The sequence below is a fragment of the Tursiops truncatus genome, chromosome 4 (assembly GCF_011762595.2).
Source record: "Tursiops truncatus isolate mTurTru1 chromosome 4, mTurTru1.mat.Y, whole genome shotgun sequence".
NCBI classification, from domain to species: Eukaryota; Metazoa; Chordata; class Mammalia; order Artiodactyla; family Delphinidae; genus Tursiops; species Tursiops truncatus.
The window spans coordinates 56,691,063-56,715,763 of record NC_047037.1 but is presented as its reverse complement, the minus strand read 5'-3'; the positions used below and the strand labels follow the sequence as shown (position 1 = coordinate 56,715,763).

The 24,701-nt window shown below is 37.5% G+C and overlaps 2 protein-coding genes across 4 annotated transcripts in view; one reads left to right on the top strand and one right to left on the bottom strand.

Annotated features, from left to right (window-relative positions):
* Positions 1 to 23,164, top strand: part of MRPL47 (mitochondrial ribosomal protein L47) — a 36,190-nt gene extending 13,026 nt beyond the window's left edge. The window contains exons 5-8 of one of the 3 annotated variants that reach the window (XM_073803920.1): positions 5,858 to 5,988; positions 8,332 to 8,427; positions 19,990 to 20,080; positions 23,042 to 23,164. In XM_073803920.1, the coding sequence (XP_073660021.1) occupies positions 5,858 to 5,988; positions 8,332 to 8,427; positions 19,990 to 20,047 (285 nt within the window). In that variant the 3' untranslated portion in view covers positions 20,048 to 20,080; positions 23,042 to 23,164. Of the gene's footprint in view, positions 1 to 5,857; positions 5,989 to 8,331; positions 8,428 to 10,273; positions 11,304 to 19,989 lie in introns of those variants that run through there. The other 2 variants (XM_019946280.3, XM_019946279.2) reach the window with 2 other exon arrangements.
* Positions 10,946 to 24,701, bottom strand: part of ACTL6A (actin like 6A) — a 27,586-nt gene continuing 13,830 nt past the window's right edge. Inside the window, exons 6-14 of the mRNA XM_033855504.2 lie at positions 20,510 to 20,604; positions 20,116 to 20,222; positions 19,929 to 20,018; positions 18,707 to 18,768; positions 17,963 to 18,077; positions 17,732 to 17,812; positions 15,670 to 15,765; positions 13,061 to 13,147; positions 10,946 to 11,302 (exon numbers count right to left, since the gene is read on the bottom strand). Coding sequence (XP_033711395.1) covers positions 11,222 to 11,302; positions 13,061 to 13,147; positions 15,670 to 15,765; positions 17,732 to 17,812; positions 17,963 to 18,077; positions 18,707 to 18,768; positions 19,929 to 20,018; positions 20,116 to 20,222; positions 20,510 to 20,604 — 814 coding nt within the window. The 3' untranslated portion in view covers positions 10,946 to 11,221. The remainder of the gene's footprint in view (positions 11,303 to 13,060; positions 13,148 to 15,669; positions 15,766 to 17,731; positions 17,813 to 17,962; positions 18,078 to 18,706; positions 18,769 to 19,928; positions 20,019 to 20,115; positions 20,223 to 20,509; positions 20,605 to 24,701) is intronic.

Sequence of the window (24,701 nt, the reverse complement as noted above, 5' to 3'; positions counted from 1 at the left end):
TCTTTGTTGCTGCATGAGGACTTTCTCTAGTTGCAGCGAGTGGGGGCTACTCTTTGTTGTGGTGCTTTCATTTTTTTCATTTGTCTTTCCGTCTGCTATTTTGATTGGGTAGTTTCCATTATTCTGTCTTCCAGATTACTTATTTGTCCCTTCTGCATCATTTAGTATGCTATTCATTGCTTCTAGATTGGCTTTCATACTGGCAATTGAATTGTCTAATTTTGATTGGTTCATCTTTATAAAGCTTCTGGTTCCTTGTTATAGTGATCTTTATTTTTATCTGCTTTTATTTATTTATTTAAAATTATGTGTTTATTTATTTATTTTTGGCTGTGTTGGGTCTTCGTTGCTGCTCACGGGCTTTCTCTAGTTGTGGCAAGCAGGGGCTACTCTTCATCACGGTGCGTGGGCTTCTCATTACGGTGGCTTCTCTTGTTGTGGAGCATGGGCTGTAGGTGTACAGACTTCAGTAGTTGTGGCACGTGGGCTCAGTAGTTGTGGCTCATGGGCTCTAGAGTGCAGGCTTAGGAGTTGTGGGTGAGCCACAAGTTGTGTGTGAGCAACGGGCTTAGTTGCTCCACGGCATGTGGGATCTTCCCGGACCAGGGATTGAACCCGTGTACCCTGCATTGGCAGGTGGATTCTTAACCACTGTGCCACCAGGGAAGTCCCTGCTTTTACTATTTCCATTTTGAACTCAGGGTCTGTAGACTGGTGAGGTCTATTTTATTATTTGTTCTTTCAGGGGATTTCTCTTGTTTTTTTAAATTGGGAGTAGTTCCTCTGTTTTTTCAGTTTACTAAACTTTCTCTGTCTCTGTGAATTTAGGAAAAACAGTTATCTACTGTGGTCTTAAAGGGGTGTTTTTATGTGGGAGTGTCCCTGTGTAGACTGTCCAGTATTCTTGGTGTGAGGGCTGGTTTTGGATGCCAGTCATGTCCTTCTTAAGAGTACTCATCGTTATTTCCTTGATAGGGGGTGTGACTGGTGTCTAGAGTCTGTGCTGGATGTGAGGCAGGGCTTCCTCTTGGCTCTGTAGCTGTCACTGCCCAGTCAGGGGTGGGGTCTGCTCCCCAGTTGTTGGAGTAGAAGCCTGAGGGTCAGGTTCAATTAGTCTCTGTTGCCCTGCCCCAAAGGAGGTGATTGCTGAAGCAAGTGAGGCTCCTGTGGTCACAGCAAACCTGTGCACCACCTGTGTGGTTCTGTCTGGAAGCATCCCAGGGTCCTATCACTTTCTGTGTTTTTTGTTCCAGATCTAGTACAAGGCTGTGGCATGGAGTAGGGTGGAGGTTGGGGCATTGTGTCTGCAGGAATTGAGGTGGCTGTGCTACAACCTGAGATCTGGGCTGCCTCTGTGACAGATTTCTCCAGGACCTGTCTTCCCCAGATTTAGTGCTCAGCTGCACAGAGAGGGCAGAGCCAGGGTGCTCTCTCTGGGACACCAAGCCTGGCCTATCTGGGTACTCTTGCCCTGGGCCTGTCTGCCTGAGATGCAGCGCTTAGCTGCTTCGCATTCTTGTGGCCAGTGCCCAGTGCGCCCACTGACAGTGTCTGCCTGACTAGACACTGCTCCCATGTGTGCACTGATAATAGTCTCTGTGGCTCTGCCCAGATCACATCCCAGGCACCCTGGTCTGTCTCTGCCTAAATAGACTGCATCTTTGCCCTGATCTCATGCCAGGCTACGGTGTGGAGTGAGCTAGGTCGGGGCATTAGCCCTTTCAGATTGGGAAGTACAGCAAGGCAGCAGCTGCCAGTACAAGGCTCTCTCAGACCTAATTGTTAGCAAGCCAGCATGCGTGCACTCCTCCCAAGTAGAGTCTAGGCTTCTCTAGCTCTTCTGTCTGTCTCAGCAGATTTCCCACCAGGCAAGGGGGCTTGTCTCCTCGTGCAGGACCCCAGGACTGGGATGGAAGTGCCCAGATGGTGGGTTGATCACTCCCTCCCTAGAGTGAGGGTCTGCCCATGTGAACCTTCTCTTCCTTACAGATCCTTCCTAGGGGCACAGGTCCTGACCTGATGCCCCTTTTTTTTCTGTTCTACCTGGTTACATGGAGATCTTTCGTGCAGCATTGGTTGTGTAGGAGTTCTTCTGCCAGTTGCCAGTTAGTTTTCTGTGAGAATTGTTCCACATGTAGATGTATTTTTGATGTGTTTTTTGGGGGGAGGTGAGCTCTACTTCCCCCTACTCTGCCATCTTGATTCCCCTGCTGTAGCTCAATAATATTATGTTCACATTACTGTAAAAAGGTCAACTATTATTTAGGTTAGATTTTCTTCATCATTAAAAAGAAATCACTTGGGTTCTTTATTTCCATTCCTAGAGGTAATCAATCCTGTGTGTTTCCTATTTATCCATCAGAATTTCATCAGAATTTTTCTCTGCATGAAGAAATGTGCCTGATAATTTTTATTTACACAAATGTGGTTATACAGTATATACTCTTCTGAAACTTGCGTCTTCTACTTACTAGTGTTTTTGGAGATTTTTCCGTATCAGTAAGTGCAGAAGATCTGCGATTATTTTTTTCATGGCTGTACATGTTTAAGATATTTCTTTCATGTAGAGGTTTTATGTTTTATTTAGTTAGATTTATCAGGTTGTTTCTTTTTTTCATAGAGTGCTTTCAGGGTCAGCTCTTTATTGATTTTTTTTCTGTTTCATAGTAAGTAGTCAGTGAGATTGGAATGCAGCTTTTTGTAATGGCTTCAGTCTTGCTGCCTTACCTCAGCTGCTTCAGGTTTCTTTCCCAACACTGCTCACCACCATTAAGACCTGATATTCCTGCAGAGAGTCAAAGAAGGTATTGGATAAAATCTCAGTTATTTACCCTAATTATGGAGAAGGTTATTCTGCCTTTATAAACATTGAGTTAATCATATTTTGGGGTTTTTAAACTTTATTTTGATAAAACATGAGGCTGGCAGAAAAATTACAAGAAAAATACAAAGAGGCATCCTTCATCCAAATTCCCTATGTATTTTACCACGTTTGCTTTATCCGTCTTTGCCTCCTCTCCACATAACTACATTTTTCCTCAGCTATTTGAGAGTAAGTTATATATGTGATATCCCTTTACCCATAACTACTTTAGTGTATATTGCCCAAAAAATCCACGGATATTTCCTTATATAACCACTGTACAGTTTTCAAAATCAGGAAATTAACATTGATACTATAATCTACAGATCTTACTGAAATTTCATTAGTTATTCCAACATGTCCTTTTATAGCAAAAAAAACCCCTGGCTGGTGTGTTTTCAGTGTTGTCTCTTGAGTCTCCTTGAATCTGATTACTCAGTCTTTCTTTGTGTTTCATGACATCGACACTTTTGAAACGGATGGGCCAATTTGGGTTTGTGATGTTTCTTATGATAATCATGATGATTGGCAGGAATATCATAGAAGTGATGCTGTATTCCTCACAGTGCATCATGTGAAGAGGCATGCAATGTTGATTTGTTCTGTTACTGAACTTGTTAGCATTAGTAATTTGGTTAGCCTGGTGTCAGGTTTCTCCACTGTAGAGTAAATTTTTCTTTACATTGAGATCATGTAAATATCTTTTAAACCCTCCAACTTGGACTCATTGGTTTTAGCATCTATTGATGATGATTTTTGCCTCAATCAGTGATTATTACTGTGATGTTTGCTAAATGGTGATTTTCTAATTTCATTGTTCATTCTACATTATTTGTTAGCTTTCTTCCGTAAGAAAGGGCTTTTCCTTTTCTCCATGTCTTCCTTTCCTTTCCTTTCCCTTTTCTTTCTTGAGTCATGCATTCCAATTTTATTCAATGAGTTAAAATCCTTTAATATCATCATTCTAGATTTGGCCAGTGTGTTTTCCTTCAAGCTGGCCTATATGTCCTCATCATTCTTTGATGAGGAACGGCAAGATATTCTGGATTCATCCTGTACTTTTCCTGCCCCAATCCTGGAATCAGCCGTTTTACAGAGGAACCCTGATTCCTTTGAATGGAGAATGGTATATTTAGAAACTAAGATCTGGGTGGTGGTACATGTTTTCATTGCTACAAAACATTTGTAAAGTAATGTTACTTTATTTTTAGGTATATTTGGCAACTCTTCTTTTAAGGAAAGTTATGCTTTAGAGACTCTTCTAGGTGGATTGGCTGTTTATAAGTAGCACATTGTTTATTTGATGAAAAAGCTTTTGCTATAATGGTGCTGTTCTAATAAGACTTTTAAACTTCAATAATAGATTATCCCCTCTCCCTGCTTTAAAAAATATATTTCAGAGGTGAACTTCAGCCCAGTAAATCATATGTACTATACTTTCTGAATTAGTAGAATCTAAAATAGTAACAGTTTTAAACTGAAAGTGATTATAATTTTTTTAACCTCAAATACAGTTTTCTCAGTGCTTTGTGACACTTTGTGACATACTACTAACGAAAATTTATCAAGAAAAGTTTTAAAAGAATTATTCTCAATTTAAGATATAAGCTGAAGCTTCGGAACTATGTAAGGACACTTTTGGCTCTGGGAAAGTTGTAAACTAGAAAAGAAAGCTCTTTGAAGTTGGCTTTTTTGAATGGGGTGTATCTAATTGATACTTTTGATTTTCTTTCTCGTCTGTTGGCATGAACTTGAATAATTGGATGTTAACTCTGTGGACTTGGTAGCCATTTATTTTCTTATCTTTGTGAGCTAACATTAGATTTCAGTTAGGAACCTCAGCCCTGACCTTGGGCAGACTCTTTAATGTAGTCAGTCAACAGCCAGGTTTACTGAGTTCCTAAGGGTCAGAGAGCTTTGTATTAGGCCCTGATCGGTGTGGTCTCTTCACTCTTCTAAGTTTGTCTGTCTTCAAGATGGGATTTGTCATTCTTACCCATCTTTTATTTCTCAAGGATTTTGTAGAAATTCATGTAGTGTGAGGATTCAGTGTGGCTTTGAGTTAAGTAGGCCATAAAAGTGCTGAGTGTGAGCTGCATATATAGATTATGAAGTAGTTTATCTAAATATGTGGCTTTCACATCTCTCTTAGGTTCCACAGCTACCTGGGGAATTATCTTTATAATCTAATACCCCTCCCCTTTTTAGGTTTCTTATAAGGAACAAGCATTTATATACAGTATTTCATAGCTGTTATGATGCTTAAGATAATACACATATATCACTACCTAAAAATGGCTCTCAGGATTTAGAATTATGAAAAAATTTAGCTCACCTGTCATTACAATCCCCAATGTATGAATATTTATTTTTGAAAAAATATATATTGCTCAGCCAATATATTATGTACAGTGTCAAACATAATAGAAATGTTAAAAGAAGGAGATAAAAAATAGAAGTTCTAATGGTATATTCTTGTGTCTTGATGGATCTTTGGAGATTAGTATCAGGATAGGTTGGTATTCCATTCCCTATAATAGCAACAGCTGCCAAGTAGGTCAAAATACCTGCACCTGAGTGTTAGGGACACACTAATTAATTAAGGCCAAAACATAGGTTTTAATATTCAAAAAGCAGCTGTTAATTACTTCTTAATAGCTCATTGAGTTTTAAAATGATGAGTCAAATTGGGTCTCCAAAAGGAATCTATGCAAGTGTATCCTACTCCAAACAAAAGTAATATATGGAAATTTGAGCTGAATAGATTTTCATTTAAATGAAACTAAACTTTAAAAAAATTACAAAAAGTGATATTACAGACACCTATGTATATGCATACCCAGCCAGAAAGATTTTTAGGAAATACTTGACAGAATGGTTCTTTGACAGAAAGATTCATCATAGGTTTTCTGTAGCATAGTCATTGTGTGTTTTCTTTCTTTGGAATTCTGTCATGTGGTGATTGTTGAAATTATCTTTCTATTCTCTTCTCAGGTAGTAGATTCCATGGATGCATTAGATAAAGTTGTCCAGGAAAGGGAAGATGCCCTCAGACTTCTTCAGACTGGTCAAGAAAAAGCTAGACCTGGTGCTTGGAGAAGAGACATCTTTGGAAGAATCATCTGGTACATAGTGGCTCTTCTAAGATGAGAGTGAAGTCCCATGCCTCATTCCCCATCCAGCATCTTTTAAAAATATGAGATATTTTAGCTGTATCTAATATACAAAGAGGCCCCCAAACCCCTTTTGAACTTCAGGATATGAATGAAGGTAGCTGTATCTGATAGCCAGGCATCCCATTCCCATGATTCAGTTATTTATGGGTTCTTTATAATAGTGGTCCTTAATCTTACGTGAATCAAATGACCTTTTAAGAATTTGATGAAAGTTATAGATCCTTTCCCCAGGAAAAAGTTACATATGCACATGTAATTTTAGAGGGTTATAAATTCCATGAAGCTAATTTTAGGACACACCTATCCTCTTTGCCCATTAAGAACCTGGAACTATTAAAAAAAGAAGTTCTCCAGGAATAAGGCCACATGAACCGGTCTCAGTTTGCTCCCATTGCCATTAGGATAGGCCCTAGTCCAAATTTTGAATAAAATAAACAGTTTATTTTCATTAAATCTTTCCACCTTTGTGGCATCTTGTCCCCTATGTCCAGTTCCAAAGTCCTGTCAGACGTTGGGAAAGGATGTGATAGTAAACATTCACACTGAGGTGTAAGTAATTGAGAAGACCCAGTGTATTCTCTCTTCCAGGGGTTTATTTGCATTTGGGTTGAACTACCAAAAGGAAGCATGTTCAGTAAAATTTTTGTCATCAGTCAGCAAGATGAGGAAGGCATTTTGGGTGGTTGGAGACCTTCGCTGTACTCTTGAAATTACACTACAAAACAGCACTTACGCATTTGGTAGATTGTTTTAATGGAGTTTGCGGTAATGGGGCTGCTTGGAGCCAGATTTAGGGGAGTGGCTGTGTTGTCTGTAACCGTGTAATCCAGTACAGAAAAGAGAGTAATTGCCAAAACACCTGCCTAAGAACTTTGATCTATTTTCTTTTCTTTTCTTTCTTTTTTTTTTTTGGATCTATTTTATTTTCTACTAAACTTTATTGGGATTAATCCAATTGAGGCCAGTTAGGAAAGGGTGAGGATACGGGAGAGAATGTGTGTCAATTTTAGAATCTGTAAGAGTGCTATTCTCATTAAGGTTTAAAAATTTTTGCTTTTTAACTTTCCTGGAGTTAAACAAAGTAGGGAACAAAGCAGTTATATCAGGACTTGCCTGATGGTTTAGTGGTTAAGATGTGGCGCTTCCAATGCAGGGGGCTCCTGTTCAAATCCTGGTCTGGGAACTAAGATCCCACATGTTGCGTGGCCAGGAAAAAAAAAAAAAGCAGTTACATCATCTTTCCAATGTAGCTTATTAAATGAAACATTATAATTCCAATGCCTTTTCCCTAATTTTCTGTTGCATGTTAAAATATTTAAATTGGCCTTTTAAATGCAGAGATTCTTCAAAACATTACATCTAAATTTTTTCTGACAAAAAATCATGTGGCAGTAATGTCAGAGAATACTTTTTGGATGTGTCTTTCCCTTGGTTGTTGAAAAATAGTGGTAGACTATCATCCTGCCGAACTGAGGGGATTCCTGATAAACTGAGGGAATTCAGTACCTTTATCTATTCTGCTTAAAGCAGCGTGGTTCATTGCTCCAGTGGCACTGCCTGTCAAATTATATGCTAAATGCCAAAATTACAAAGAGATTGGAACTTAGGCTTCTGATATTACAGATTAATTCTGGATTTTTAGAGAAGATTGGTTATATGCCCTGAAATTAATCCTTCTGTTACTTTTTTAATTGAAATATTTTCAAATAAATGTTTACAGTGAAATCACAATTTCCTTTTTTCCTACTCAGCATTATGAGTTTTTAGGTTTTGTTATGTTGAGGTAGATATAGATAGATATCTATATCAGTTGCTGCAATTTACTTACATTTTAAAAACAACACATATACATGTAAATATCAGTGTTTCAAATTATATGTGTGTATACATATGTATGTGTACATATATAAAATTAGTACACACATATATATGTAGTAAAAGTACAAAATATATCTGGTAATGATAGACTTCAGTTTATGGCTAGAAGCTATTGTGAAAGTAGAGAACTTAGCTGTGTCTTTAAACTTTTATATATATATATATATATATATATATATATATTTTAAAAGAGTGATCTGAAGCAAACATTGCAAAATATTAACATCTGCAATTTTGCAGTGGATTCATAAGTGTCTTATATTTAAACTATAAAAATTTTTAAATCTTTAAAAAGCCAATTACATCTCATTTTATTGAAAACATATTTAGTTCAAAGAAGGCTAAAACTCTGTAAAAAAGTGAAAATGTATTAAATGTTTTCTGTAGGGTGATACCTTTTTGTTTTCTTGGCAGGCACAAGTTCAAGCAGTGGCCTATACCTTGGTACCTAAATAAAAGATACAATAGAAAACGATTCTTTGCAATGCCCTATGTGGAACGTTTTGTCAGGTGAGCACAAGTACCGTTAGTACTAAAGTGTATCGTTACATCAGATGACGTGTGTTAAGCTTTTATATAAATAATACATGTTCATTGTCCAAAAACTAGAAAAATCAGGTAAAAAAAGAAATTAGTCTTATGTAATTTCACCATCCAGAAATAGCTACTGTTAACATTTTAATGTATATCCTTTGAAAAGTTTTATTGTCTTTCTGTTCATCGATCTGTTCTGTGGAAGTAGATGATTAAATCTTTTTGGATTGTTAAAAGGAAGGTCCAAATACTTTGCTGCATAGAATGTGAGCTCACGTTATTGCAGGGCGTGGTGAAATGAAATAAGCAATTGAAGAAATTAACTGCACTGGCTTTTCCTCCTCGCTGTCTCCAAACCTAATGTGCAATTTGATGCTTTTGTCCCTTAGCCTTAATAGGTGAAGCTGTAAATAATGTGACTTTAATGTATGAGAATTTATGAATGCAGTGTCACTTTTACAGGCCTTAAATATATTGTTTTTGAAACTACCTTTAGCCTTACCTTCAGAACATGCAGCATAATCTTCTGAATATTCTTAAGAATAGCAAACCTTTAACATGGGTTTATTTTTTTAAATGGCCAAAATTTAGTTGGAGCAAAGACTGATGAATAGAATGCGTAATCTGATTTCAACTTTGTTTAGTCTTACTTTATACTTAATTTATAAAGTAGCTGATACATTTTGTATATGTATTTTTATCTCTATCCAAATATAACCCTTATCTCAAATTTATGTGACCTCCCCCATAGCACTGGCATATTGTAGTTATTCAGTACCTTTTTTTTTTTAATATAAAGGCCTTTATTTCACCTTCACTCTGGAATGAGTTTTGCTGAATATAGAATTCTTTTTTTAATAAATTTATTTATTTTTGGCTACATTGGGTCTTCATTGCTGCGTGCAGGCTTTCTCTGGTTGCGGCAAACAGGGGCTACTCTTCTTCGTTGCGGTGCACGGGCTTCCTATTGCGGTGGCTTCTCTTGTTGCGAAGCACGGGCTCTAGGTGCACGGGCTTCAGTAGTTGTGGCTCGCAGGCTCTAGAGCACAGGCTCAGTAGTTGTGGCACATGGGCTTTGTTGCTCCGCGGCATGTGGGATCTTCCTGGACCAGGGTTTGAACCCGTGTCCCCCGCATTGGCAGGTTGATTCTTAATCACTGCACCACCAGGAAAGTCCCAGTACCTGTCTCTTAACTGTATTGTTATATTTCAATTTAAGTACAGTAGAGGCTAGGCATCCATGAATTTATCATTTGCAATTTTGATAATTCCAAAGTGACCTTGTAAGTCAACATAATTTAGCTGAGGCACAAAGGCCTAATGCCCTGGGATGCTGATAGGTAGAGGCAAACCCAGAGTGGCTAGCCCAGCTAGCACTAAGCATCATCTCTTAGCATGGCTTTATTCTCAGTGGTGGGGAAATGATGTTAGACTGAGTGCTATTTGAAATTAGGGAATTCCTAAACACCTCAGGATGTATCTCAGGATGTAAAATATCTAATGTATTCTATAAAACTACATTATTTCTAAAAATAAAGGAGAAAGCCCAGTCTGTTAGAGGCTCACAGGTCTGTTCTTTCTTTCCAGTCAGGAAATAGGAAGGAGAATTGGTGTAGCGTTACAGATGCTTTTGATTTCATGTTTATCTTTGACTTGTGTAGGTTTACAATGATTATTCAAGTTTAATAATATACATTACACACCTAATACAGAGACGGGCATGATTGAGGTCTTTAAGTGATTGATTTGGACATATGTTGACAGTACCGAGTAACAGGGAAATAGTTTTGTATAAATTGCTGTTATGCTTTTATTTACCTAGATTGAGAACTGAGAAACAAGCCCGCATCAAAGCAAGGAAGAGAAGTTTAGCAAGCAAGAAAGAAAAGTTTCTTCAGGAAAAGTTTCCACATCTTTCTGAAGCCCAGAAGTCAAGTCTTGTCTAAGATAGCTGAACTCTTAATTTACCATTTTGTTTTTCTTGGATTACAATCTGTATACAAAAGTAAATACATATTAAGTGGTTTATAAATAACTTGTGTTTTTAGTCATATGACTGTCGACCGTTTTAAGTGTTATTATGGCATGCTAAATCTGGAAGTGGTCAAAATCAGGTATAAAGTTCAGATTAAATTCCCATTTTATAAATTCTGACATCTAAGCAGACTTTTAATCTCCTGTATCTTAGAGTGGGAAAGTGATATAACTGCTATAGCAAAGGCAATAAGGTAATTTTGGAATTCAGGTAACCTTTTCACTACTATTGTTACTAGATATGAAGGGGCTATGGATTCTACTGTTAATAAACAGTGAGTACTTCCATTCAAAATAATGATAAATATATTTAGTACTTAAAGTGGCAAGTTACAACACAGCAGTCCACAAAAAAAGTATTTCTGGAGTGGCTAGTAATTTTTATTTAATTTTGAAAGCCTAAGGTAAAAAACATAGGCAGTAAGTTTTACTAGTCAATAAAAAGCAATTCTACCATAAACAGAGTTGGAAAGCATTTTACTGAAAGCAAAATATTTAGAGAAAATAGACATTTATACAAAATTATAAAATGCTTGTAATAAGAATAAGTGCATTTCAAGGAAAGCACAAACTTATTTTAATTTACAGAGCCAGTTAAAGCCTTAAAAAATTTAAGTGGAAATTGAAATATGCAAAAATGTATAAACATTCTACAAAAGATGGTTGTTCTTTTCCTGAGTATACTAAAGCTATGAAACGTAAGGTGACAAAGAAGGTAGTTGTTTGGGAACTCTTCTCAAGGGCATTTCCTTTCTACACACTGCTTCCCTCCTTCTTCATATTCTTGTTTGGAAATCCACATCTGCTGAAAGGTGCCCTGTGAAATGGAAAGAAAAAATTACGTATGTACCTTTCTATTAGAAAATTGTTTCTTTTAATACCTTCATTATCACAACTCCTAATTTTTGAAGAACTCTTAAACCCCTCCCCAAATAGTACTCAAATTACACCCTTCTGGGCTTCCCTGGTGGCGCAGTGGTTGAGAATCTGCCTGCCAATGCAGGGGACACGGGTTCGAGCCTTGGTCTGGGAAGATCCCACATGCCATGGAGCAGCTAGGCCCGTGAGCCACAATTACTGAGCCTGCGAGTCTGGAGCCTGTGCTCTGCAACAAGAAAGGCCGCGATAGTGAGAGGCCCACGCACCGTGATGAAGAGTGGCCCCCACTTGCCGCAACTAGAGAAAGCCCTCGCACAGAAATGAAGACCCAACACGGCCACAAATAAATAAATAAATAAATAAAATTACACCCTTCTTTTTTCTGCCCTCCTCCAGAACGTGCAAAGACACTATTTAGTCTTGCCCAAGTTTATATAGAATATTAAATCTTTCTATACTGTCATGAGGATTTAGAAAATGCTGGGAAAGGAAGATGAAGCGTTTAGCTATGATGGACTGATTAAGGCAACAACAGAAATTGTTGGAAGGCTTGATCCTAGTACAGCATTGATGAAATGTTCTAGCATTTGATTAATGGTAACGTTTAGAACTCAAACTAGGATAAAGTTTTACAAGTACACAAACGACAGTACACACGCACTATGCAAAATAAACAGAAGGTCAAAGGAGGAAAATGACTAAAGGAGGAAGGAACGTGGACTACATTACTACTAAGACGTGTAAGCAGAAGAAATCCATTCCCTATGATTATTCAAGTGGATTCATATATTGTTTTGTTTCATATCCAGTTTTGAACTAAGATCATTAAAAGACTAGAAACAACATAGACCAGAAATATATAAATGGACAGTTACAAACATTTAATAGTTAATAGCTTTTTAAAATGTTTAGCATAAGTACTTAGTGACATTTACTTTGGCTGCTCTGAGGTGAAGGGGAAATCCTCCAAATTTAGGGTGCAGATAAGTACAAGGACTTCCTCCTGATTCACAGTAGGCACCAGTCCAAGCAGCATGCAAACCCCAACACCATGACTTCACCATTTGCCCCAAGAACCAATTCCTGACATACTCTACCTCACCAACAGGCCAGGGAGCAACCAGAACCCAAGAAGGAATTATTTAATTTTTTTTTTTTTTTTTTGCGGTACGCGGGCCTCTCACTGTTGTGGCCTCTCCCGTTGCGGAGCACAGGCTCCAGACGTGCAGGCTCAGCGGCCATGGCTCACGGGCCCAGCCGCTCCGCGGCACGTGGGATCTTCCCGGACCGGGGCATGAACCCGTGTCCCCTGCATCGGCAGACGGACTCTCAACCACTGTGCCACCAGGGAAGCCCGGAATGATTTAATTTTAAATGTGCTGCAGATAAGTCCTGACCAGAGCCAATGGGAGTATTATTAAAAGAGGCGAGGATAAGTTAACAGATGCCCGCCTCTGTATGAAAGGGGAAACTGTAATTAGGCTGACAATACCCACTAAAAAGGCATTGAGGCATTTTGTCATTTTGGAACATGTAAAACTGGCATCAGGTCCTCTACTAATTTGATAGCTAAAAACTGCGAAGATAAATGATCCATGGGGATTTTTAGTCTTTCTGCTAAATTCAGTATTTCCAGTGATACATTTAAATTAAATAAGAATCTTCAACTATTTTGCAAAGTAGTTTATCTACTAACCAAAGAAGCTAGAATGGAGCCACCGATCCATGAACTAAACCTCCGTTCCACTGTTGTATTATTTGCAATCAGTTTCAACCGCATACTCTAAAATAGAAAGGGAAGAATAAGTATTAGTAGGATCAAATAGAACAAGTGACTCAACTTAGGAAATTCAAGTTATGACGTTTTAGTGGCTCTGGTTCAAGCACTAATTACACATGATTATTTTGTAGTAGCCAGATTAACAGTAGGCATAGGTTGGACTACTGTATAGGATTTTAAAGTACTTTGATTATGTCTTGTAATGTGTAGTTGAATAAGAAAATAAATTATATAAACCTTACAAAACTGCATACTAGACAGCATGGCATTCAGAATTTAATCCTAAAACAGCAAAATAAGTACTTAACACTATAAATCAGGTACTATGCTAAGTGCTTCATATATTATTTCATTTTGTCCAACACCAAGTATAATTATTATCCCAACCTGCTGCCCTTTCTGTAGTGCTCCTCAACTTTCTAACTTACTTTTTTAGGCCTTCAAAATCCCTCCTCTCTTAGTTCATCCCTCAAGGGTTGAATCTTAGTTCAACCCTCCCTATTCCTCCCTGCCCCCATCCAAATCAAAACACAGACATAAGATCTCAGGAAAGTTTATTCACACTGCTTTCTTTCAAGTTAGTGTTTCTGTTCTGCTGGAACACTCTCAATAAACATGGTTTTATGGCTCAGCACTATCCCTATCTCACTTCCTGTATGGAGAGATTTTCCCCCTACCTAGGAATTTGCTTCTGGGGATAGTTCTCAAATTGTTGATACTTACCAATTATTCTATATATGAACATACAGTTTGAGTCTTTTTCACAGTGAAATAACTGTGTATGTAGCAGGGGTATGTGGAATGGGAGGGAGAGGTGCTGAGAGCAGGAGGGATGAACACAGGGTTTTGTAGGTGAGGAACTGGTTGATATCTATTACAATGGATTTCATTAAATTTTAATTGCCTCCTAAAAGACAAGGATAGTATCTAACTGGTCTTGACCAGACCTGGGACAGCCCAAGTCTATATTCATTATTCTGGGACTTTTATGAAATCTAATGATTAGTATTATAATTAAGGTAGATGCCAGGTCAGTCTATATCTCCAAGAATGTAAGGAGGTATCAATCTTGTGCCTATATCAATACTTACATAACAAATAACAAATATAAAATATAACAAATATAAAAATAACAAATATAAAAATGTGGCATATGTAAAACAGTCCTTTATATGAGAAACCAAAGGCTATCAAGTACACAAATTCTATAGATTCTGTTAGGGCCTATGTAATCTCTAATAAAGTTTTTTAAAATGTAATATTTATCGCAAAATACCTTACAAAAAACTACTTGATGAAAGTTTAAAAATCTAAAGACTATGACTACTACTCTGTTACTAATGTACCACGTAAACTACCTTCTCCCTAAACCAGGTTCTTCTGTCCTTTAGAAAGTTATCACAGTGCACCAAGGGATGTTTTTAAAACATAAAAGCTCTTTAGTCCTCTGCCAGATTTTATCTTGTAAGTTTGCTATTAATAAGTGACATGACCTGGAACCTATCTCTGTGGGTTGAACTGTATCCTCCAAAGAGGTATGTTGATAATCCCTGGTCGCCGTGAATGTGACCTAATTTAGAAATAGAGTTTCTGCAGATGTAGGGTGGACCCTTAATCCATTACAACTAGAGTTCATTTAAGAGGACATACCCACAAAGGGAGAATGCCACATGTCAACGGGGATAGACACTGAAGTGCTATAACTGCAACCCAAGAAACGCCAAGGATTGCTGGCAAATCATGAGATGCTAGAAAGAGGGAAGGAAAAATTCTCTTCTGTACGTTTCAGAGAGCATGGCCCTAATGACATGTTGATTTCAGACTTCTAGCTTCCAGAACTGAGAGGTAATAAATTTCTGTTGTCTTAAGCCATCCAGTTTGTGGTACTTTGTTACGGCAGCCCTAGGACATAATATACCATCGTGCTCATCTTTCCAGCCATATAGCTCTCCCCACTTCTACACAGACTATAAGCCAACTACTTCAAAATATTGGAATATGCCATCTTCCCTTCATATTCTGCACATGGTATTCCCTCTACCTAGATGTCCTTTCATAAATTGCCAACCAGCTGAACTCCTGTTCATTCAAACAGCTTCTTAATGAGGCTTTCTCTGACACTCCTAGGGAGTTAAGTGCTTTCCCCTCAGTGTTCTTAAGAGGGCCTGGTTGATGACATACTGAACAACTTAGCACATTACAGTTTTTATTTTCTGCATGTCTACTCCTCCTAACTGACTAAGCCCTTGGTGGGAAGGGACTATATTTTCTATCCTTAGTGCCTAACAGACTATAGGTACTTAAGTATGGAATCAATGAATAAAGTGAGATTCAGACAGTACAAGAGTAACTAATAGATGTCATCTAGAAAAATTTGATTAATAAGGGGTATTAACTTTAAGTAATACCATACCAGGCAGACACAAAATACCATCAACCTACTGAAAAACAAACTATATAAAGTTCCACCAGCAGTGAGGATACATATGACTGAAAAATACCACTAAAGAACAAACAAAACTTACCGGGGGTGTTTTCTGAGAGAGTTCTCTATTCAACCTGTCAGTGAAGCTCTGAATTAGCGTGTTTCCTCCTGCCACTATAACGCTGCCATAGAGACCCTGGGATGAAAACAAAAAAATTAGTTCCAAATGTTTCCAACAGTTTTAAATACAACTACAAATAAAACCATGTCTTCCAGTAAAATTTTCCCTTTTTTAATTTTTACTTCTACATAGACCTACTAGTTTAATCTAGTGGTTCTCAATCCTGGCTGCATTCAACTCATTAGGGAGCTTTTAAAACACCAATACCTGGGGGCAATTAAATAAAAATCTCTGGGGATGGGGTCCAGGAAAAGTTTTTGTTGGTTTATTTAAAACTCTCCAGATGAGGACTTCCTTGGTGGCGCAGGGTTAAGAATCCACCTGCCAATGCAGGGGACATGGGTTCGAGCCCCGGTCTGGGAAGATTCCACATGCTGTGGAGCAGCTAAACCCGTGCGCCACAACTACTGCAGCCCGTATGCCTGTGCTCCACAACGAGAAGCCTGCGCACCGCAACAAAGAGTAACCCCCTGCTCTCTGCAACTAGAGAAAGCCCACGCGCAGCAACAAAGACCCAACGCAGCCAAAAATAAATAAATTTATAAAAAAAGAAAACTCTCCAGATGATTCTACTGTGCATTAAAATTTAAGAATCACTATCTTAAAGCAATTATTCTACAATCCAATCATAATTTTCTGGCAGATAGCTGCCAGTATTTCATTAGAGGTATATTTCATAATTACATCATCTCAGAATGTACATCTAGAAGTTGCAATGTTTAAAATTAGGCAAGGTTTAATGATGATGGTGGATAATGCATACTCTGACAACAGTCCTGGCCAAAATGACTGCTACCTTTCTCTTCTGCAGAGACGAACTTTTTCAAAATCCACGTGCTGAGGCCTCCCCCGCCAAAAATAAATTCTCAGTAATAAGGAGTATATCTACCTCTAATCTGCATGTATGCATCAGAAAGTTAAATGTCAGCCTGCTTTTTTAGTGGCTAAATTCATATTTTAAAAATTTATTCCAAATGTCTAAATCATCTAACTTTTGAAAGAGAAAATGGAATATAGAAGCATCTCCTCCTCTGCAGTCAACAATAGTTTAAAGGAGAAAACTCAATAAAAAACAAAGTTAGCAATGTCTTACAGTAAATGTACTTCAAATCAACTGCCTTCCCCTTGAGTTTATACTAAAAAATTGCATGCTTACAACCCCATTATCCTAGAAGCAGCACATCCCAGGCAGGTAATTAGTTGAAATAAAGAACATTTTTCATAACTACCTGGAAGTCTTTTTTGAACAACATGATTTTTTATAGACCCTTAGCTATTAGCACAATGCTCTAAGCAAATGCATTAACTCAAAGAAAATCAAGGCAATACGTTGGCTACAAATTAAATCTAGCGTTTAAATAAGATATAATCTATCTAATAATTAGTATGGTATGGAATATGGAGTTAGTCCTTAAAACTTGGCAAGAAATAAACTGATGAAACAAACAGCTTGGAAAAGCACAAAAAATATGAAGTTTATATCTAAACTCCATGTAAAAGTTACATAATTTAAACCTTAAACCACACCTTCCTGAAAAATAAAAAGTAAAACTGTACTAGGTACATTAAAAATCACCAATAATCTGTATCTCGGTATGTCACGTTTTAGGAAATCTCTAGAACAGCGGTGTCCAAAAGAACTTTCTGTGATGATGGAAGTGTTCTACATCTGCACTGTCATAGAGCAGCAACTAGCTACATTTATAATGTGGCTAGTGCAACCGAAGAATTGAAATTTAAATTTCTGTTTATTTTAACTGAATTGCCACATGTGGCCAAAAGCTACCACACTGGACACAGCTCTAGAGTTTTGCATTTTTCCTTTTCTAGTAGAACTTCATTTTTTTACATATTTTTACAAAATGGACTTCAAAGTCAATGGCCAAAGTTGCCAACTTAAATAATGATGGCCATTATAAATAATGGGGCACTAGATTGCCCTAAAAGATACCTTTATGCCATAAATGAGACTGGCACTTACTGGTCTGATATCAATATCGCACATTCCAACACTTGTAGTGACAACATGACTGACGCCCAGCATTGTATTTCCTGATAACCCCTATAACAAAATAGAAATGAGTAGTCACACAGAAGACCTTCAAACAATAAAGCACATCCAAAAAAGCTAAGTCAGTCTTATTTAGGTTTTGTAATTACAAGAGATCTTTAAAGGAAAAACCAGGCTAATTATAAAAATAAGCTTTTATACCTTTACATTGGAAGGGTCAAATAATCCTTCAGGAATCTTTAACCGTTCTGCTCCAAAATCACAGTTGTAGCCATTGGGGAATTCATAATGAACAGTTGGCATCTGTGCGGCTACTCTGAAAACATATCAAACAATATTAAACAAAAGACAAAAACAATCCTCTTCAGAATTATAAACTACTAAGGAATCATCAACTTATAAGAAAGCAGAGGGATATCTTATTTTCTTTTAAAATGTTATTCAGTATTTCTTAACTTTTTACCTTTAGACCAGTTAAGCATATTCTACAATTTTTTAAACTAAACAAATCAATTTCTTTCCTCATTTATGAAGTACACAGTTCAAAAAAAATCTTTTTTTTTAAATTTTTATTTATTTTTGGCTGAGTTGGGTCTTTGTTGCGGTGCGCGGGCTTCTCATTGCAGTGGCTTCTCTTGTTGCAGAGCACGGGCTCTAGGGTGCACAGGCTTAGTTGCTCCACGGCATGTGGGATCTTTCTGGACCAGGGCTCAAACCTGTGTTCCCTGCATTGGCAGGCGGATTCTTAACCACTGTGCCACCAGGGAAGTCCCTACAGTTTTTTTTAAATTGAAGTACAGTTGATTTACAATGTTTTGTTAGTTTCTGGTGTATAGCTAAGTGATTCAGTTATATATTAAGTATACAGTTTTTTTAAAAGATTAGTATGAAGGTTTTAATAAGCTATTAAGTTTTAAGTCTTGTAGAAAAAATAAGAAAACATACTGTTCATCGTAAGTTGAATCTGATACTTGAAGTACTGAGGCTTGAAAATCCTGGATAACACACTATGGATTTTAAAAAAAGGATAAGAAACAAAATTATTGAGATTTGTCTTTGCAGTCTATACTTTTGTAACATTATTTTAAAAACACTTTTCTTAATGAAACTGTACCACATTCCTGGATGGCTAACTCATTTCAAGGGTATAAATCTACCCAGTAAGGACTCTGAGCATCAAGAAACCCAATTCTAAACACTCGCATTATAAGTTAAATTATATAACATTTAAATTACAAACATTATGGAAAAATGATGAGATAAAAAAACAAGTGGGAACCCTTGTACCCCAGTCCTGCATAACAAAATTGGTTTTAGAACACTGTTTTCCCATTTTTAAAATTTTTTTCTTTAAAATTTTTATTGGCTTATAGTTGATTTACTGTTTTTCCCTTTAAGCTTAGAAGCAAGATTTCATTAGCTGAATATATATAAAATGCATATATATTGTATCTTATGGAATTTTTAATGACTGACATAGTATAAAACAGTTAAAAAATTTGCAGTGAAATACATAGGACCTCTGAGCTGCTAAGGAAAAATCCTGTCTAAGGTCTAGGCGCAATTATTAATCATTTTCACAATTTTTCCTTGTACTAAACACCCACAAAAAATCTTTATCCTTAGGTGTAAGAAACTGTCAAATAGGATATATCCCTGCCATAGTAAATGATGACTTTCATATCCTTTTACTGTTAAAAATGAATGTATATTGTGGTGTGAGAGGTTGTTTTACTAACCTCTCCCGTCAGTAAGTCATGTTCAGAGATGGATTTTCAGTAAAGAAAACCTTTTGTTGGCTCCTTGCTGTGAACAGTAACACATTTTTTTACATAGCTGACTCATATTAGGAAAGGGAACGTAACTGAGCCATACCAGCAGGTCTCTATACACTAAAACCATTTTCTTAGTCAAAAAATGTACAGAATAGCATAATGCTTGTTTTTATCCCAAAGCTCCTTTCAGGTCTCACCACAGTAATCCAAGTGAATATAGTTTGTTGAGATATCTGACAAGCATGAAAAGCACCCCCCTACTCCGCCAAAAGCTATTAATTTTGTTTGTAAAATATCATTAAAAATATAAGTTTGAAAATATAAAGTGCTCATACTCTAGTCAAAGACTTACAGCCTATAATGCTTTCGTAAAGAGAATAAGGGTTACTTACGTTACACATGTAATTGTGCCAAGACCTTGTAACCTGTGGCAACTTCTCTTTTCTTTTCCAGTTTGCTGGAGATCCTTCACGAACAGCTTCCTGAGTGTCAAGAGCAAGTGCTAGGTTAACAGAGTTCACGACATGGGGGTGGGGAGTTGGAGGTAAATCCCAGAAATAAAATTCATTCATCACTTACTTTTGATGCAATCATATATGGAGGAATCAGTTCTATATTCATTTCTTGGAAGAGTTCTCTGCACTGCATAGTAATAAAGTCTCCAGCAAGAGGGGATTTTACAATGCCTATGAAACAGATTAAACAAGGCTAAGAAAGCATTCCATCCAAACTCCCTGGGACAAATTTCCTCTGTGTATTTATACATGATTAATTGTTTTCAAGCAGAATTAATGGAACTATCCCTCCAGGCATGAATGAAGCCATGCATCAGTTTTAAATATACACTATATACTAAAGATTAAAAAAAAAACACTTAAAGACATGACTGGGAAACTGATATACTTTGATAGTCCAAGTCATTGCTTTATTTCATGATCTGTGTCCTCTGTGCACCCTGGTTAAATACAGTTACCTTGCTGAAGGACATAGCCATCGTGAACTGGAATTGCAGTGGTATGAGTGGCTCCACTGTCCAAGATAAGCCCAGTAGAACGACCATTAGCAAATCTAGTTTAAAGCATTAAGGAAAAGAAAGTATCAAGGTTCCTAAAATAATGTTTATTGTAAAGGGAAGGTTTTATTAAGGCATTTTTAAAACATGTGCGTTGTGGCTTAAAATGCGTTAAAAAAAAATAAAATAGGGCTTCACTGGTGGCTCAGTGGTTGAGAGTCCACCTGCCGATGCAGGGGACACGGGTTCGTGCCCTGGTCCAGGAGGATCCCACATGCTGCGGAGCGGCTGGGCCCGTGAGCCATGGCCGCTGAGCCTGCGTGTCTGGAGCCTGTGCTCCGCAGCGGGAGAGACCACAACAGTGAGAGGCCCACGTACCGCAAAAAAAATTAAAAAATAAATAAAATAATAAAATAAATACGGGGATGAAAGTTGGCATCAAATAATAACTCTGGTTTCAAAACAAATGAGAACAGGCAGGACTTCCAGAATGGTGGTGTGAGGAAGTCAGAGAAACCTTTATCCCAGAGAGACATCTGTTAAACTGGTCCAAATTAGCACAATTATTCAAAGTCCCTGGCACAGATCAAAGGGCTTACAACAAACTGAGAAGCATTTAACTAAATCTATAGAAACTTGGTAAGAACAGTGGGAGGCTGTGACATTTGAGATAAGAACTAAAACCATTCTCACATAGGATTAAAGAACCATTTCAGCAGTTTGGCAGGTGAGTGGCTGTTATCATCATCTCCCCCAACTCAATAGGAAGAGCTATTCCAGGCAGATTCAACAGCCAGTGAATATCAGCAGACTCCACTTATCCTATTTTCCACAGCTCTGTGCTGCAGAAGGCCTACATCACGTGAACATCCTAAACCAACATTTAGGAGTAGAGCCATTCACTGGATCATCAAATATTTACTGACCATCTATTATGTGCCTAGTGATAGGTCTGGTGCCCAATAAAGGAGGGCAGCAGGGAGGTCATTCTCTCACTAGCACTCCTTAAGCAGAGAAGACACGAAGAGGTGAACCAAAACTGTCTCTGCCCTGAAGGATATCCTGATAAGTGCAGCAGAGATCAATAAAGCTATAAAAAGAACAGTTTGAGATGCCATGGGAGAGTATATAGGAATATAATCGGTCCCTGGGAAATTCAATTGTAAGCTGGGGAGGGGGACATGGGGAAGAGGAGAAACATGCGGGAAGGCGAGGAGGCAAGAGAGCATAGTGAAGAGGTCAGGGAAGTGCAGCATAGTTCAGTGGGGCCTGAAAGGAGAAGAAAGGCAAGGCTGTGGAAGATGATTCTGGCTTAAATCAGCAGACTGGCAATTAACAAAGATGACCAGAGCTGCAGTGTGAAGACTGGGCAAGATAAGAGGAAGGGGTGCACCTAATGCAATGGCAGTGGATAGAGAAATAAATGGATTTGAGGGTTTGGTTTGGGGCCGGGGGAGGCTGGAGAATAGACAGGTCTTGATAACTACAAAATCTGAAGGGTTAATGAGAAAGATTTCTGGTCTAGACAACTGGGAGTAAGATAATACACAAAGGAGAAAGAATAAATTTGATGGGAGAGAAGAATTTTGGATATATTGAGTTTAAAGTGCTTAAACAGATAACTAATAGAAAAAAGTTCTAGTAGACAGCTGGACGTGGGCCTGGAGCTCACAAGAAAGATCTGGGATACAAACATGGATTTGGAATTTGTCAGTGTATAACTGGTATCTGAAGCCAAGGAAATAGATAGTTAAACCAGAAAGAACATGTCAAGAGGGATGAAGGGCTAAGGGCAGAGAACTAAGGCATGGGCAGGAACGATCAGAGGAAAGGGGTCTGAGAATAAATGGCCAGAACGATAGGTTAGTAATTTATCTTTGCTATTACTGGTACTCCATTGATCTCTGGTCATCTATATACATAAACACTAATTTTATCTCTGTTAGTACAAAGTGATACAGTAACACCAGACTAAAAGTATGTAAGCTCTCCTGAAGATGGTAATTATAAAACCTGGACAAATTATTTTAAGTGACCATTTTAAGATACTGGAAAGTATTCAAAAGTAGTCAAAACTCAGCCAAAACTTATCTTCATGAAACTGCAACCAGAGGGGGTAAAAACTGCAAGTTTGCAGCTTCCTCGCCTAAAAGTGCTTCCCAGCTCCATGGCTATGGTTCAGGAAAGCAGTGATGAAAAATCGCAACTTTACCACCTTGAGTGAACACAGAAAGGAGTTCAGGGGTGGAAGAAAAGCTGGACATTTAAGATAGAAACTCTGGAAGAAAGAGAACCACAGAAGGGATAAAACCCAAAATCTGAGTATAAAATCTACCCAAATCTCTGGTTGACAACTGAACTATTCAACTGCAGGACTGCAGGGGGACCAACAAAATGCAGAGAACAGAAGGGCAATGCATTCTTGAAAAACAGAGGTGCACCAATGAGTTCTGTGATTTTGCTACCTTTTTAAATCAATGAATTCTCCAACAGCATGCAGCTCTGACAGGAGAAGGCTGAAGCCTGCCTCGCAAATTGAGGTGTCAAGAGGACAGAGCCTGAGGCTGGCAGATAAGAGCCCAGCTATCAATTAAGTCAGATAAAACAATACCACTCTTCTTACTAATATTTTTGTTTTGGAAAACAGAGTTATCTTTTTCATAAAACTGTTATGTTTGTCGACGTTAATGTGTGTATTTTTGTTATTTTTAATTAAATTAATAAGAAAATGTTAAAAGGAGTCTTAGTTTTAAATTCTCAAACAGTAATATTGATAGTTGTAACCTACAAAAAACAGAAGCTCTGCGTCATCCTCAGTAATTTTTAAAAGTGTAAAGGAATCCCAAGGCCATGGTTAGGAAGTCAAAACAATTTTTAGAATAATACTAAGATGTTATTTGCCCTTTTCACTGTCATTCTCTCATAAACGTACAAGAGAGTTTTTTTTCCAGAGGCTATGTCATGTGTGATACACAACAGACTGAATGTGATATGAGAATCCAACTTCTGCTATTAAGTCCAACGTTAAAGACATTTGAAAAATTGTGAAATGAAGCCACCCTTCTCATTAATATTTTTGGTTTTGGAAAACACAGTTATTTTTTATTAAAATATTTTATTTATATTATCATACAATGGGCTTATTAATTTACTTAAAATAAGCAAATATAATTTTTTTAAGTTTCTGTCTTAATTTCTAATATGGCAAATACTACCAGATATGATCCACATAAATAAAAGCTCTAGGTATAAAAAGTTTGAGAACCTCTGGGCTAGAAGAACACAGTAAAAAACACCAGTCAGCAAAAGCCAGAAGTGTTAGGAATTCTAGAGGACAATCTACTTCCCTTACCAAATAAATTACAAGAGAAAATAAAGGGGAGGGTGGGTACAATCTACAGACCACAAGAGACCTAAGAGACATATCGAACAAAATACAATGCATGATCCCTGTTGCTTGGGTCCTGATTCAAATATACTAAACTGTTTTTTAAAAAAGAAAATAAATTGTGGTTATATCTTTAAAAAAAAAAGAGACATATGGTAACATCTTGTACAGATACATGCTTAATGTCTGGGATTTACTTCAAAACCATGGTGGGAGGGGGAGTGCCTGTGGTTATAGCTAATACCACTTAGCTCTGTGTTGAAAGTTGTTGACCCTGGGTGATGGGCACATGGAGGTTCAATATAATATTCTATCTTATTTTGTGTAAGAAATTTTCTATAATAAAAAGTTAAAAAATAAAACAATACCAATTCTGTTTACATACTCCTTGTAAGGAAGCAGCCAAACAGATCTTATGTTCAAATTCAGAATTGCCGTTTTCAAGCTGTGGACTGGGACCAGTTTGCTTACTTTGACTCCGATTCCTGACAGGATTATTATGAAAATTAAATGATATAATGCACACAATGAGTCTGCTAATACTCTCCCTCCTTCCTCTACTCAAAACCTGCAATGGTTCTCTTGAGTCTAAAGTTCACATTTTTAAAATCTAACATGCAAGACTTCTACAGTCTGATCTAAACATATTTTTACAACTTGTTCTGAAGCCGAACATAAATCTTCAACTCTAAACTAAGTCACTGTGAAGAACGCTTACACTTTCCACCTCCACATTTGTGCTAAAGTCATCTCCAAGACACACCA